Below are 17,032 nucleotides of genomic sequence, written 5' to 3' on the forward strand. Positions count from 1 at the left end.
AGTTTGGGGAAAATATATTGAGAAATTTTCATTACTAGCCTGTGTTCGGCGCCGTATATGTAGGAACACTAACCAGGTTGCATCATATATAGAAATTTTGCTGACGCACTTTAGCTTTGAAAGATATGTGAATATGTAAAAAATCTATAAATTATTTTGACTTGAAGAAAGACAATTTAGTTTATTTTTTTCTTTTTTGCATTTATCAGCGCAGGATGAAGTTGCTCTAGTTTTGCCATTTCGTTCATAGGACACAGTTGCATGCTTTAAAACTTGTGTTAGGTAAACCTTGATTTGGTTAGTTTAAAATTTTGAATTTTACTTTTCTATGTGCATACTTCTGTCCTTCCATATGTCTGCTCCTGAAGATGTTCTTAACATGGCAAGCGGTAGTCAAGAGTTGGCAATCTATAGCAGGTTGTGGAATTTCACACTAAAAGTTTTTAGGTTAGGTTTAGGCCTTTAATATAAATCGTGTTCGATCGACCAACTGATGCAGTTATGATTAACAAATCATCCAAACGATCAGGCAACAACGCAAACCAGTTTTAAGAGACTGAATTTAAAACTATCATCGTCTTAAGAGTACTTTGTTATCCTTTTTTTTTTGATTACTTTTCAAATGTAAAACGACTGAAAACGTTAGGGCAATGGCGATTATTAAATGTCCTGCATTTGTTTGCGTAAGGCTTTATGTATCTATCTTCGCCATAGGATATCAAAAATTATACTTTGTTGTCCCCTAAAGGCGTGCCAACTATTGTCGTACCGTCCGGTGAACACACGTTATCTCTTAATGTAGCGGGATGTTTTCCGGTTACCATAACAGTTTTTGCAGCACCCGTGACTACTCATACAGCAAATTGTGAGCCCATTGTCGGGAAACACAATTTTTCACAGCACCAGCTAAAGTCTCAATAATTGCGCAAATATATTCTGGACCACAACCGGATCAACCGGAAACTGCATCTCTTATAGATTCTGGTATATGTTAAGCAACGCCTAACGAATTGAACATGATATGAACTTTTTCTAAATCTTGCTTCTCACTTATAACGCTCTTCAGTAAGATGAGGAGCAAACAAACAAACGAAAGTTTGCGCGGAGAGAGGAGTGGAAAGCATTATTCTCTCGCAAACTTATTGTAGTGAGTTAATATGTTGAACGAATAGTTTGTATCATGAAATAGTACCAATTTATTTTTGTTATCATCCAAAGAACGTTTATATGGACAAGGTTTCCAAAAACTGATACTCCACCCCGTACATATTTTCCACTTTCCACAAACTTTATCATGAAAACGACTTTTGAAAAATTAGTCGTGCAGAGAGGTCATAAAAAGGGCCCAACGTAATCTATATTCAATAGCTTTCTTTCCTAGGTCAAAGAGATCCACTAAGGTGATACTCATTAACTTTATAGGTCAAAAATTTTAATCTCTAAAGTGGGTTAACAAACAATAAATAGCAAAAACACATGTCAGATGTACGGATGGACAGACAGCCTTAAATCGATTAAAAAGCGCACACAGGTAAATTGTTGCAAAACCTGCCAGACATGAAAAATATTAGAAGTAATCTAAAAGGAGTTGATTTGAATACTAGAACCAACTTTACTCAATTCCAAATATCTGTATATTACGAGCTTACGAGGAATTTTTTTAAATCTAAAGGAATCTTCAAGAGTTGTAATCTCAGCATCTAAGCAATCTTTGCTTTATAAGCGATCTGTAAGCATTCATGCATCTGGTCATATTACAAACGGAAACGGAATGAGAAACTTTGCTTAAGTCCATCCTTCGATAGTGATTTTTTATAAAGAACTAAACGAAATTTCAGCTCTGTTAGCCTGTGTTTGGGGTCCCTTGGTATCCCTGGAAACAAAAATCCATATGGGTTGTGTAACTTTTTCCATTGAGTATTTCAGAATGTTCCAAAGAGAATAATAACAAAAATTAGGGTGAAATATACATTTACCGCGGATATGACTATCATTCATATCTATTCTAAGTTGGGTGAAAAACGTTCAATGTAATGAAAATAATTTTAAAAATTAAATTACTTAATGATGGCTTTTCTTCACGTCGTTCGCAATTACATCGTTGAAGAATCGATAATTCAAACTTAAGTCTTAAAATAGTTTGAGTTTTGTTTGATCAAGTTCTTAACAATAATTCTTAACACTTATAACCTGTGAAGGTAAGGTGTACATATGCATAACAAGAGCTCTATACACATAAAATGTTTTTTCTTTTTGTTTTTTATTTATTCATTATTAATGATTTAACATTGAATATGAAACGTTTACAATATACATACGCACGTATAGACGTATGTAACCATGGGTTAAGAGGCTAATGTCTACTGTGTGTAAATCGTTGAATAGATATGCAATTTGTGTATGTGTATGTATGTTTGTATGTATGTATCAGTGTGCATGTGTGTATATATGCGTACATTAACATTTGAATATTATACACAAAAACACATCTACAGTTTCGATTTTCATTTTTATCATAAACAAATTTAATGAATTTCTTCGCTTTTTTTTTTTGCTTCTTATTCATCAAATGACACTATATATTATTTTTATATGAGTGTGTTTTGCATAAAAAATATTTCGTTTCTTTTTCTTTTCAGTTTATAACTAAATGTACAATTTAATAATATGCTTTTGCGTTTTTTTTTTTTATATTTTCATTACTTAATAAAAATTTATTTAAACAATTCCTTGGCGCGAGTTTTTTTTTTTTTTTAATTTAAATATATTGGAAAAATAATAGTACAAATATATTGAAAGCTTAAGGAAAACGCTGTTTAATTTTTTTTTTTAATTGTTTGTGAAGCAAACTTTATTATTAAAAAAAAAATCAAAACATATATTTCTAATTTGATAAAGTTAAAAAAGAATCTCTTCATATATGAAAAAAACGGTATGACTAGATTTAGGAGGACTGTTGACGTTTAATATTTTTTTTTTTTTTTTTTTTTTTTTAATAAAGTGCAGTTTTGAAGCAATTTTATGTTAAGGATTTTTTTTCCCAATTTGCTTTATATGGATAGATTTGTTAAAAAATTACAGCTTTTCTCGAAAAAAAAATACTGCTTTTCTTATAGTTTTCAACTAGTTTTGTGCTTTCATTTCCCGTTCTTTTAGTTTATCATCAGTTAACTGATAAGGTTTTCTAGAAAAAATAATAAATTTTCATTAGTGATGTCCTGACCTTGATGTCCAATATTACAAGGGAACCGTAACATCCGTTATAATATAAATTATTTCTTTTGGATTTCCCTACTGATGTGATGTGATGTATTCCGGTACACGTCCGGGATAAAATTTATAAATATTTGACGATATATACCAGTGCTCTCACTAAGCAGTCGCCTAATCAGAGCATAGGAATACGCTAAGTTTGTCATACGGTTTAGAAAATACAATTCTACACAATGGGTATATTCGCTTCAGGCACCATTATCCATAGATAATTTTGATAGCAGATATTCTAAATTATTTAGATTGAAAGCTAATTAATATGTCTTTTTTATATATATTTTTAAGTGCACAGAAGAGCTTTGCAAGGCAACTCCCCTAACACAGCTACAGCGCTGGAGGAACCCCTTGAGAAATCAAGTAAAAACACTATAGTTGGGAAAGGTCGCTCATTAAATACGTGACACAACTTCGGTTTATTACTTTATTTCTTCATTATATTTCTTTCTGCCATATCTTCTTTCACATCTTCACCTATTTTGGGAATAAAATACGCATTGTATGTCCCAAAAATAGACTTGCTTGGTCCCAATTCTCAATAGACATGAGATTCTATGTCATATTATTTCAGAATGAAATTTAAAAAACCAGACCTTTTTGTCCTACACTTTTCCGCATTATTTTTCAAGAGAAAGCTTTTATAGGAGCGGATCTGAAAAAAATCGACCGACCTAATCCGAATTTAGTACAGTTAATTATTACAACAAATAAGCATTTACTTTTCAGTCGAACCCGTTTGCCATTAAAAAGCCTACTTTCCGTACCAATGGTTATATAAGAAGACATATTAAAAGATTGTCCTATCTAATCCGAATATTTCACAACTATTGAGAATGTCTCTTCTACTACTACTCGCCGATTTATTTCGACAAAATGTTAAAATTTTCAATTTTTTTTTTTTACAACAACTTTATCAAAACAAAGAGAGAGAAAGAGAGCCGTAAAAGCGGACGATCGGTTCCATCCTTGGGCCAAAGCACCTCAGTGTATCTGTAGTTCGAACACAAAAATATATCGACAGATGATTCTCCGAGTCTCAAATTAGTTCCCCGCGTAAATTCAATATGTCCTGCATTCCAATATTAAAAAATTACAAGTTTATGCTATAAACAGCTTCAGTTTGGGAAAGATGTTTACACACGAAAGGGCTCTCATGGCATAATAAAAAATAAGTTCAACTAAAATTGTCCATATATCCTCATACATCGTCCACATGCAATTCGATTTCTCACTTTGGCAATATAGCAGGGCAAAAGAAGAATTATAAGTTCACCCTCACCACTGCCGATTGCTAAAGCAGCTTTAAGAGATTTCTAAGGACGTGGGGAAGACCGGACTAAAAATGGTGTTTATCCAACTTTTGACGTGAGGACAATAAGCAAAACGTATATTGCTGAATATTTAAGATATTCTGCAAAGAGAGAGGTAATAGTTCCCGGAATTGAAGACCAACTTGCATCACATTGCTTTTGTTAGTTAATCGTACTGAGTGGTTTTGAACCTTGGACGAAAGTACAAGTAACAACACAATTGAAGCAATTTTCAGTACGAGCCAACTCGAAAAATTGCTTTAAGCTACACTGAAAAAAATGTGAAAAAACTTTCTGTTTAAGCCACGATTAACTCTGGTATATGTAGGGTGCACGGAGTAATTTCTTTAATAAATTATTAATTATTTTCAAATACTCACTTATATGAATTTTATTGATTTTTCTGCCACACATTGTGGCTCCCTTTTAACATCGTTGTTTTTTGTATGTTTGAATCATGAAATCATTAAAATTTTCTTCGCTTTTCTGCAACACAACCACACTTTTTTTACTTTGCTTTCCTTCCGTTATTCGTCCCGTGCTTGTTTGTTTTAATGTGAACTTTTAATTGCATAATTGGTTTTTGCAAAGCGCCCTCTCTCTCTCTCTCCCTTTCTTACATAACCTCACAAATTTTTTTTCGATTTTGTATATTTTTTTTTCTGCGCTTTGCGATTTTCTTAAAAGTAGTTTCAATTGTTAAACAACATTTTCATTGTTATGGAAACGCGGTTGGTTAGTTAGTTGGAAGGCCCGGCCACGTTGCATAGTGTTCGTGATGTATAGATATGACTTGTTTTTTTGTTCTTTGTAAAATTCAAAATTATTGAAATGCCGCCTTCCGTTCAACTGACTGAGCATTTCCAATCCCGGCTTTGTTAGCGTTGTCCTCCAAATAACTCCAATTCCATATAACAATCATTGGCAAAAGCAAAGTTACGCATTCTATTAATGCTTTCCACTCACATTTGCCGATAAGGGGAATGCATTTTCAACCACTGCAGCACCAACGAAGGTCCACCGGCCTGTATTTCGGGTGGTATAGTACTTAATGGGCACTTTTCAATATTTAAATACTTTAAATTCTGACATAAAGCCAATTCATGCGGCAATCTCTCGAGACATGGATTTTGATTGATATATAGATTCTCAAGATTCTCCAGTGAACCGATTTCTTCAGGTAAAAATTGTAAATTATTTTCACTGACCGATAAATAGGTCAAATTACTTAAATGTCCTATACTGCGTGGCAGCATTTGTATCTGATTCGTTTGCAAGATGAGTCTCTTCAACTCGTGCAGTAAACCAATCTCATTGGGTAAAATCTCTATGCGATTCTCTTCCAAATCTAAAATTCGTAATTTACGCAATTGTCCTATACTATTAGGTATCTTCTTGAGCATATTATTGGAGAGTATCAGAATCTCAAGATTTTGTAAATTCATGATATCGTCCGGCAACTTTTGCAGGGCATTCGTGGCCAAATTTAATTCCACCATATTCACCCAAGTGCCCACATCTAAAGGCAAAGCAGTGAGGGCATTCTCTTTCATATTCAATTTAGTTAAATCTTTGGCACGTGAAAATATTCCATACGGGATCTTATCAATACGATTGTGCTCGAGATTTATGCTATAGACATTGGTGAACTGTGCTGGCCCGCCGGTTGGGAAACTGGCGAATGCATTACGTGAAAGAGTTATGGTAGTCAGGGCACTTAACGCTGCCAACAAACCATCGGGCAGTTGTGTAATGCCATTGCCCTCCACATTAAATTCATCCATACTTTTACAATTCTTCAAACTTGACGGTATGTTAGTTAAGCGGTTATAACGTAAGCCCAAGCGCACCAAATTTGTTAAGTTTCCTATATTCTCGGGTATATCTAGCAGTTCGTTATGCTGCAAATCCAATGAACTTAAATTAACGCAATTGCAAATTTCCGCTGGCAAGTGTTCCAAATGATTATGACTAATGTCTAAAGTGGTTAGATTAACCAGAGCACCAATCGCTGGACCGAGTTCGCGTATTTTATTTTCCCGCAAACTTAACATCGTTAAATTGGTAAGATTACGTATATCGGGAGCCATGGCGATAATGCGATTAAATCTCAAATACAAAGTTGTTAGCGAGCGTAACTTATAGATGACGGGCGGTATTTCGGCGAGTTTATTATGTCTCAAATCTAAGACTTTTAGTAATTTGCAATTTTGCAGAGTATCGGGTAGAGAAATTAACGAGTTTTCATTTAAAGCCAAAGTCTTCAAATTAACTAAATAACCAATTTCAGAAGGCAGTTGACCAATTTTATTGCTGTACAAATACAATTCAGTGAGATGTACGCAATCCTTAACAGCCGGTGGTATAACGGTAATAGAAGATTTACTTAAATCCAAACGTTTAATGCCTACGATAGAAGAGTTTAGTGCGTAAGCGCTTATCGTCTAAAGAGTGGCCTTGAAAAAATATTAAAAGCACTTTACTTACCTTCATCCCGGCAACGTTGCAAAGCCTTTATTACATCCTGATCGGCTTGTATGGGTTTGGTTTTTTTAGTAGTTGGCTTAGGTTTATTGGATTCGGGGTGTTTAACCGTCACCACCTTTGGTCGGGTTGTTTCCGGTGGCATGTCGTTATTATTGCTCGAACCGCTGTTAATTCTTTGCTGTTGCTGTTGTTGTTGCTGCTGGCGCTGCTGCGGTTGTTGTGGCTGAGATGAGTATTGATGATCGGTCGAACTAGAGCAGGGCACTGTAAATGCGGTTGTTCCGAAACAATGAGTGGTTAAGCCAACAGCACTAGCTGCACTATTTCTTGGCTGTTCGAAACCACCCGTTCGGCTACCCTCACGGCCGGTTCTTTGTTGAGCTTGGGCGTCGTCGGATGATGTCGATGATGCTGTTGCACCCACCGATGAACATAAGTTCATAATTTTTCCCAGTTTAAAATCTGGTATAGACACTTTGCTGCCCAAAATGTATGTTTTCGAGGTCTAAATTTGGCACGAAAAAAAATGTACTTCTCAGCAAAGCTTTTTGACGGATATTTCTTAAAGCAAAGCAAAGCAAAGCCTTTGGGAGATTCAATTACCTGCAAAGAGTTGTAGGAGAGAACAAATTTTTAAACTTTATAAACGTTATAACTTGTAATGGTTGCAAAGCAGCCTAAGCAAATCTGTACAAAAGGTCTAGTTATCAATACGTTCGTTATCAACCTTAGGTTAAACTAATTGCAAGATTTTAGAAAAATCCGCCTGAGTGGCCGTGTAGACAAAGAATCTTAGCTAACAACTCAATGATCGTGGGTTCAAATCTTAACACTTAGCCGACCGACTGGGTAGATCTACCCTTTTACCCAAAAAGTTTTTTTTTTGATAGGATTATTCACAATTTATTTTTGGCAATACTTTCGACTGTTCAACTAGAAATTCTTTTTGTTCTTTTGACTTTCCCTTCCACAAATATTCTATGTATGACTTTATTTTTAATCCGTTAACCTGTTTTTCGCTAATAAGTATAATAAATTTTTAATTTCAAATTCTGTGTAAGAATTATGTAAATCGCTACCGTAGGATAAAATTGATTACGTAAATAATAATCGGAGGTTTTTGCTTTCAGATAGCGAATTTCAGCCCGTGATACCACAAAAAAATGCGCGGTGGAAACTGTCCAGGTAGTGGTTCTTTGACACAAATCACGTATTATCGGGCAGGTATAATGCCAGTAAGGCCACCTCTTGGAAACTTCCTTAGTGAACACTCCCACGTATATACCTAATTAAAGCAACCCACGCCTGCACGAACCCATATTTTCTTGATTCGCGTTGACGAAAGTAGAGAAAGAAAATTAGCTGAATAAATTGGATGTCGTACCTAAAACAACTGATGAGAAACCGGATTAAGAGCTCTCGTAATTATATTGAAATGTCACCACAAAACATATTAATACATCATTTGTCCTTTACTTGCACACGAAGTTTGCAATTTGTTGATAACATATCTAAAATTCAGCTATTTATTCAGCCAACTGGTGATAATTTTACTTCTTCGTGCCGAGTGAGCAATTGATCTCGACTAACAATGCGATAGGCGTGGGTTCAAAACTAAAAGTGAATAAAACCGAAAGCCTTAGATTCTACACAATTAACAAGTAGAAAGTTATATTCGGCGGGGGCCAAGTCTCGCATACCCATGACAATGCTATCCGCATTCTACTCTCCAAGTTCTTTTATTTGATACTCATTTCGCTGGTATTATAATTTTGTGCAGGCATGGCCTGCATCTAGAGAGTATACCTTTTCGTAGTGTGGAAAATTTCAGGATTCTAACTCTAATAATGTCCGAGTAACGATCCAAAATCCAAAAAATTTTGCCAAAAAAAACAGAGTTGCGTTCAGCTTACGCTCGACTGCGCGTTTCTGCTCTGACTATTTTGGCCTATTTTCAATAACAACCTGCGTGCAGAAACTTTGAACGTTTCTACCAAATTTGAAATCGATCTCTTCATTTTGGCGACCAGCAGGCTGCTAAAAACACACACCACACACATGGACAGACATGGCTAAATCAATTTAGAATTTCACGTTGATCAAGAATATATATACTTTATAGAGTCTCTGAAGCTTCCTTTTGGATGTTACATACACTATGGAAAAAAACAGAATGGGTATACTTCCATCTTAGAGTGGTGGGTATAATAATAATAATAATAATATTATAACACTTCAAGTACTGTTACAATAAAGTTTTAAATTTGCGTCGTTGGTTTTGTTTGTTAAATTTCGACTTGATTCACTTTGCTTCTTATTCTAGATATATCCACATCTAGTTATACTTAACATATGTTTATATGTGTAAATATAAAATATATTCCAGCAGAGTAATTTACATGAATTGTTATTAATGTAAAAGAGAGTGCAACTGTTTACAGCGAGTTAAATATAGAATCAAGCGTAGTCGATATTTCAGTTGGCGAAGATTTTCCCACAAATGTATGTAAATCCTTTTTGTGTTAACACTCTTATTCTTCCTCTTTTTAGAAATTCACTCTTAGTACATTTAAACAATATATTTAAAATGCGTCACACAGTGATAGTGATAATGCCGTTTGTCACCCGGCTCACTAAGTATTTATGTACGTTGTGCACGTCATTAGATACTAAAAATGCGTTTATTTGCTTACTACTGGTTTACAAAGCGAGAAGGGCAATAATATCAAAGTCCAAACGAGAAGCGTTCACTAACACCCTTTTACGTACACACAACCATCCATCCATTCAACAGATAGATAGATAGCATTGCCAGCCAGCCACCCAGCCAACCAATGCTTTTAAAGGAGAACGCATGTAAATATACGTAGATGTACGTTTGTGCGAGTTTATGCCCACATGTCTATCTGTCTATCTATCTATCCATGCGTATATGTATGAATAGGAATATTTCACTGCAGCAGCATTTAGTATCAGTATCAGTAGTAAAATTATCACTATATACGCTATGCAATATACACTACACATATATAGTTTGTGTCGAAGTGGCGATACTTGTGAGTTCTCCATAGTACTCACAATAAGTGATTATTAAGTGCATGCATATAATGTTAATGTTTGCGTATTCAATTGTTTACCAAAATGGCAGAAGGAGGACATCCATCCATATTCTACTTTATTTCAATTCATGTCTTCGTGTTTTTTCCCTTCTTTTTTTTTTTTTTGGTTTTTTATTGAAAGGTATTAAAAAACTGTGACGACAATAATTCATGCTGCTGACGCAGTTATTATTATTACTGTAATGGGCCTCGATTTGCTTACTACTATGAATCAAAGTAATTTAGTAGCAATCAGTCGCTTATTACAGAAAGCCAAGTATAGTAACTCGTTAGGTAATAGAGTTAAATTATATAAAAAAAAAATTAAATAGTTTTTTCTCACACTACATAACTTTTTGAATACATCAGTAACGTTTGCTAAAACGGTAACCTTCTGACCAATATATGTGCACATCTATATAAAAAGACCGGTTTCCTTGAAAACACCATTTCAAAGGGGCTTTGTAAAGTTATAAACTAATTATGTTATTGTTGTTGTTGTTGTTGTTGCTCGATACTCCCTCTCTGTTTGTTTCAATTTCCTTTCTTTTCTTGCCTTAATTATATGTGCACATACATATATATATGCATGTGATATGACCATGTTTCTTAAGTCAAATGGCCTTAAATTAATTGCATTTTCCGCTTAATGAAGCGTAAGTGCAGTAAGACTGTCCATTGACTTGTCCATTGACTTAAATTTCATTACTAACTGCTTTCGTGTTTGTTGTAAATCAATAATTTTTCTTATAGCGATGTCTTTAGTTAAATATGTTCATATATAATTATTAAAGCGTTACGGGCAACATTAAGGGCAACCTTATTAAAGAACTTTCGTTTTTTTTTTTTTTTTTTTTCATTGCCAACGCCTTAGGATTAATTGCGGATAATGATGCCTTGTGTGTCGTCTACTTTGTTTCCGGGGCTGATGTTTGCTTCTTCTTTTAATGCATCACATCAATTCTTTAAGAGCATTTACAAAGAAGCAAAAGACTCATTGTTGTTTTTCTGCCAGTCATCATTACTTCCGGAGAAGTAAACATAGAATATCTTCAGAGAAGTGTTTTCTATGCAAGACTTGCTCTGGACCTTCTTTTGACTGTGGACTTGAAAACAAAGACTTCTTACCATAAACAATTTCTTAATAAATGAAAAATTCCACATTTGTTGAACCATGTACGTCCGTCTTCCATGAATATTGGATATAAAGCTCCCTACAGAATTTGATTAATCTGAACATGTCCTGAATTTTACTTAAGCTAACTATTTTCCTAATCAACATTAGATTTCGGCTTAGATGTAGCCATGTCCTGGGCATTCAGAAAGGTTGATTGCGAATCAATTTACCTCGCTTGGCTAATGTGAGATGCTCAGGTATTTTTCCCATGCACACCTGCGTGTTGGAGCTGTTTTTCTTTTGCATCTATTTTCGATTAACATTGGATCTTGAATCTGTTCACATACATCTGTCTGTCTGTCGCTCCGAAGCATCAGTTTGCAAAGTTTGCTGAGAGACGCAGTTATTTTTACCACGTACTATATAAACTATATAAAAATTCCTTGAAGGAAACATGGTCGAGTTCTACGTTAGATTGCGGACGTGTTCGGTTATGCCTATCTCTGCGTCGTAAAGTTTAACTGTGAACTAGCCTTCGAATTTCCCATAAATTAAATATTTTTCTCGGTTAGCGTAAAATTCCGAGTTCTATCTTTCATATCCGCCTGTCTGTTCGAAAACATTGCCAAAAACCATCATATAGAGAAACATTGATGTAAATCTATTGTTGATTGGCTTTGATTCCTGCACTTGTTTTCTCACATATTCCTCTTATGGCTATGAGTACGCGCAAAGTGATTCGCTGAATTATAAGCCCGTTCAGGATAGGCGAGATATTATCAATTATTTTAATTATATTTCTTTATCTAACCTCACCATTGACTACAAGTAAACTACTAATACATGTGCATCTAGTTTGGAACACAATATTTCTGAAATTTTTTAATTTCATTATTGATATTATGATGGTTTTTCAATCTGCAGGCCATCCAGGTACGTTTTCAGACTTATTTATAACTTATTTAATATTCTCATCTTTTTCTTCTTCTTTTTTTTAATACATATCTCAATAATTCCTATGAATTACTAAAAATTCGTAGAAATTATCAGAATTTTGCTGGCATGAAAATATTTTGATTTCCACGAATTTTACAAATTGCATTCACTCTTGGTCGCATTTTCGATGCCCGTCAGTTTGAGAACATGTATACAAACCACATAGTTGGTAGGCAGCTAAGGCTCACCTTGCTTAAATTTATTGAAATTTCAATATTTCTATTTTCTGATCGATCTGTGCACTTGCATTAATCAATATAATAATCTATGCATTTCAATTAATTAAAGTCGTATAAATTTCAATTTTCTTATACATTGTCAGAAACTATGAGATAAGGAGTCAAGTTACTAACTTCAAATTGGGGGTTCAAGGTTTAAAAAATTGAGTAACACTTGGCGGACATCGCCAAGAGCTATAAACGCTAAAGCCAACGTACATCGTAGCACTTAGTGGCAACTAAAAAAGGTAGAAAAAGTTTTTAAAAAAAATTGTATTATCATGGGATCGGTTTGCGTATCAAGACACCTATTAAACCATCTAACACGTTGTAATTATATCTGCATTCCTTCAGAGATTTTACTCACATAAAAAGTGATGTATAAGTGAAAATTGACTTCCAAACCCAGAGTCAATAAGCAATTCTCGAGGCACTCAAAAAAAGACAAAAAAAAAAGAAGGAAAAATGCTATTTCCAACCCATTCGAGCAGATATCGCTCGAGAATTTTTCAGTTTTTTTCAGAACGATTTAACATTTCAGTGTAGAACTGTCAGGTCGAATTGATTATCGACGTGTTTAAAGATCATATTTGCTCTGTGGAGCGCAACTAACAAATTTTACTGCTTTGCTAATTCTAACAATAAATCGTTAGCAGACGAATGGACAGATCGATGAGATCGCGAACTAGTAGACATACAGGAAGGCAGATATCTTAGAAGTGTTTATGGGGCCGTTTCCGGTAGTACACGCATGATAATAGTCAGTAAACAAGATCTTAATGCCTTATTACACAAGAAAATGAATTGCGAAAGCAGATGTTATCATAATCCGTATAAATATTTTAAGCCTTATCACTGTAACGACAAAAATAACAATAAATGCTCAAAAAAAAATACATTTTCTTGACTCGAAGGTTTTTCCAAAAAAAAAAAAACCAAACGAAACAAAAACATTACGCTCGAAATTTAAAAATACTTTTCTTTTCTATACCAAACTTAATACACATTTAATGGCAAGGCATTTTGAACGAATATTTGAAGATGTGTAAACGTGTGAAATATATAAAAGTGCACATATAATAAATACGATATGCATATGTAAGGAAATTTATTATATTAAAGTTTAGGCGAGAAATTCTCTGCTCGATAACAGTGCTAAAGAAATCGAATCCAAAAATTTTATAAGTTTTTCTCTTAGAAAATTTCAATTAATATTAATTGATACGATTCGAAAAGAGAAAGTGATGGATGGACATCCACCAATTAGTGATGATAGCATGATGAATGCATTCTTCCTACGCTTGGCTATCGTTCGTAAATTGTTAATCGAATCATGCATTTGTGTTCGTGACTGTGTTAAATGTTTTGATTATTTTTGGCCATAATTGAAGCAATATTACGCTTATATTCCAGCGCGATTTTTCACTATAAAATATATATACTGATACATATATATACGATTTTTAAATTTTATCAATTCTGAAAATACATAAAATTGGCATTGGATAAATGAGTTTAATTAAATGATATCGTCCCTTTTTTCTGCTTTTCCTCTCCCTCTCCCTACTTCTAGTCTTATATGAAAATTGAAGTGCATTCTGTCAATGAGTCAGCCATCTCTACGTCCTATGTGAATGAATATTCACCGAAAAGAAATGCAGTTATTAAGAGTTGTCCGATTATCAAAGAATTTGCTACGAATGGGCTGACATGTGGTGGCGAAAACGAGCAGTGGGATCCCCACACCTTTCGTACTTCTAGAAGAAGTGCAATAGTCATTAGCGGGTAGGCTTCGGATACAGGCGTCATGAATACCTAATTGGGAGCAACAAAAAAAAAGGACCAGCTTTACCCAAAGGCAGAGGCGTACAAGAATTTTCGAGCTTTTACCAAAGAGCACTCAATTGCTCCTTGATCGAGATAATTGCAACAACAATAGTTTGGTTCTGTAACGCATTCGTATCATTGTATTGTTATGCGAGCAATCCGTACCGCGTCCCGACACATACTCGCTCGGTTATTTGAAAGTGTTGGTACAGCATCTGTTGTTTTCTTCTCTTGGATTTAGAACAGAGGTTAGGCGTAGTCCTCTAGAATGTATAAAAATCGCTTTTGTGAGCAGCCTCTCGGATAGACGATAGTGCGAGTAATTCAAATATGCCGTTACTGGGAACTTAAATACTTCACGTGAACATGCACACCAAATAAGTTCAAAAAACGGAACATTTCTATGTCCAGCACAAGTAGGCCAAGTTTAAAAAAGATTGACTTTTTCCATGACCATGCCTATAACAGTCATAACGGAACAATTAAAAAAATTTTAAATGATGTTTACTACATTTATTGCTTTTTTTTTTTTTTGGACCTCTTCAACTTTTAGACTACAAGGTCACTTTGCGCAGTTCTGAAGTACACACTGCATTTGCACTGAGTACCAATTTAATATGGAATACAACTTAACCGAAGATCTGTTGAAAAACAATGCGTGATGTAACAAACTACAGAGTGGATTTCAACGTTAAAAAGAGACTACAACATTAAAGAGAACAATAGGGTTCTACGTAAGAGTATCAAACTTCAAATGTGCTGAACATGCTCAGCTCTCGAAAACATTAATCGACGTTGGCATGAACTGAAGCTCTAGAAAGTGCAGTTTCAACAAATCATCCACTCAAAGAAGAAATCGATTACGAATTTAGCGAGGATCACTCTAAGAGGTCCCATACACACCCACTTTAACTGATACTGAAGCTAAATGGAGCTTTCTAGCGCAGGCAAAATTTCTAGATATCAATGTGAACAAGTTTTGCACACAGGCCGGTTAGAAGAATATACAAAGGTAAATTTAAAAGAAATTGAATGTAGTTAGTTCTCTGTTAAACATGTGGAGATTGCTTTCTTTAAGTTTGTATCCCGAGTTATGGAGAATGGAAAAAGTACCCGATATAACTAAAATAAAAATCGCAACATGAAATGAAAAGAAGAAGGTACAGGGCTTCTCAGTCAAAAGAGTTGTTTTCCCAGTTTTTTGTTATTTTAAAGAACAGTTGGAAACAAATAAATATGCAAGTTATCACACAGACATACGGACGAAATCTTATGCCGTTCACGGTCGAGTTTAAAATATATTTATCAGAAAAATCAGTTTGTTATAATTCTATAACAACCAGAGGCATAAACAACTATTGTTGCAGGCTTTTAGGAACAGATATTTAATGGGTCGTTGCAGCAACAGCAGCAATGCTTAGAATGGCCTTAAAGACTGAGCGAAAGCAGGCGATATTTGTTGCCTTAATTATGATTAATTTTTGAATCTTGTTATTAACCGAATCTGCACCAACCAATATTGGCTACATTTTAATGCTCGTGTTGCTCAAGAGGTTTAAACCGTGATAGCGGTGGAAAAAGTGATGGTAAGGAAGTGAGGGATTTTCTGTCTTTCTCTCTTTCGGAGTGAGGACCAAGTAAAAATCTTGTTTAAAAACTTATGCGACAACCTACTATTAAGGTCGCAAGACCGGCATACAACACTTAAGGAGCTTATGCTGTGAAAAAACGCTTAGGCAAGGCTGAACACACAGATAAAATATGCTTCTTTTTAATTTCTTATAATTCTTTAATGTCAAAATACTGTCTAATTCCAGCTCTTGTGAAATCTCTTAATATAAAATAGTGCGCACCGTCTGGCATATTAACCACAATTACGAGTTGAGTCATCACACGTACAGTTTGCAGTGTTTGTTTTCTGACGTTCTACGAACCTTAGAATAACAAAATTCCTGAATATTTTTTTTTCTAATCTCTAGATGATGGATATAAAAAAAGAAATAACAGATATGAACAACACATGACAAAATATTTAAATAGAAAAATATATATACGTACGCACAAATATTTAAAGCATATCGATTCACAAGTTAAAGCATTACATTTATTTATCGCTTTATTGGTTCATATAACAAACATAACAAATATTCGTTATTTTGTCTGTCGTTTGTTTATCTGATGCTCTTGTAGTTTAAAGATATTCGATAGTTAAGAAAAGTATCTTGTATTTTACGGCTTGTTTGCCTGTCTTTCTTCTTTGTCCCTTTATAATTACACACATCGGAACACACGCACAAACAACTACTTTTTCCTATTTATTTTTATTTTATTGCTATTTTACAATGTTGTTATTGTGTTTTTCTTTACATTTATTTTTCAAAATACTTTCTTTTCTTAATTAGTTTATTTTCGTTTTTATTTTATTTATCCAAACATTCTTTTTTTTTTTTTCTTAATTTCAAAAATAATTTCGGCGTTTGCCTTTCTGTTAAGTTCTTTTCACTGCTCGTTGCACAGATTAATGATTTAGTTATGCTTGCCTATCATCAGTAAACACAAACGTTATTTAGCTGGCGCAGTGTTGTATATTTTTGGTACTATCTGAGTCTTCGCTCTCTTCGCTCTCTCTCTATCTCTCGCTCTCTTTCTCGTTTATTGTTATTAAATAAGGGAAGTATAGCTAGCAAAAGTTAACTAAACTTTTGCTAA

At 34.2% G+C, this 17,032-nt stretch overlaps 1 protein-coding gene across 4 annotated transcripts; it reads right to left on the reverse strand.

Moving 5' to 3' along the window:
- Window positions 1–3,031: 3,031 nt before the first annotated feature.
- On the reverse strand, window positions 3,032–16,701 carry LOC119640764 (leucine-rich repeat protein soc-2 homolog). Of its 4 annotated transcripts, none has more exons than XR_005247736.1 (4): window positions 16,386–16,701; window positions 7,068–7,670; window positions 4,961–6,987; window positions 3,032–3,184 (listed from the first exon to the last, which is right to left on the reverse strand). XR_005247736.1 is itself a non-coding variant. In XM_038038992.1 (3 exons), the coding sequence occupies exons 2-3, from the start codon at window positions 7,507–7,509 to the stop codon at window positions 5,543–5,545; spliced, it is 1,887 nt and encodes a 628-aa protein (XP_037894920.1). In that variant the 5' UTR covers window positions 7,510–7,670; window positions 16,382–16,701; the 3' UTR covers window positions 4,725–5,542. The 4 variants fall into 4 exon arrangements, 1 of the variants encoding a protein (XP_037894920.1); XR_005247735.1 differs by having other exon boundaries at window positions 16,382–16,701; XR_005247737.1 differs by lacking the exon at window positions 16,386–16,701 and adding an exon at window positions 8,452–8,805.
- Window positions 16,702–17,032: the final 331 nt, after the last annotated feature.

This window comes from Glossina fuscipes, unplaced genomic scaffold, assembly GCF_014805625.2.
Source record: "Glossina fuscipes isolate IAEA_lab_2018 unplaced genomic scaffold, Yale_Gfus_2 127, whole genome shotgun sequence".
Lineage (NCBI taxonomy): Eukaryota > Metazoa > Arthropoda > Insecta > Diptera > Glossinidae > Glossina > Glossina fuscipes.

Coding starts and splice junctions, on each gene's coding strand:
- LOC119640764 (XM_038038992.1), bottom strand. CDS start 7,509: ATGAACTTATGTTCATCGGTGGGTGCAACAGCATCATCGACATCATCC. Junction 6,988..7,067: donor GCAACGTTGCCGGGATGAAG/GTAAGTAAAGTG, acceptor CTTCTATCGTAG/GCATTAAACGTTTGGATTTA.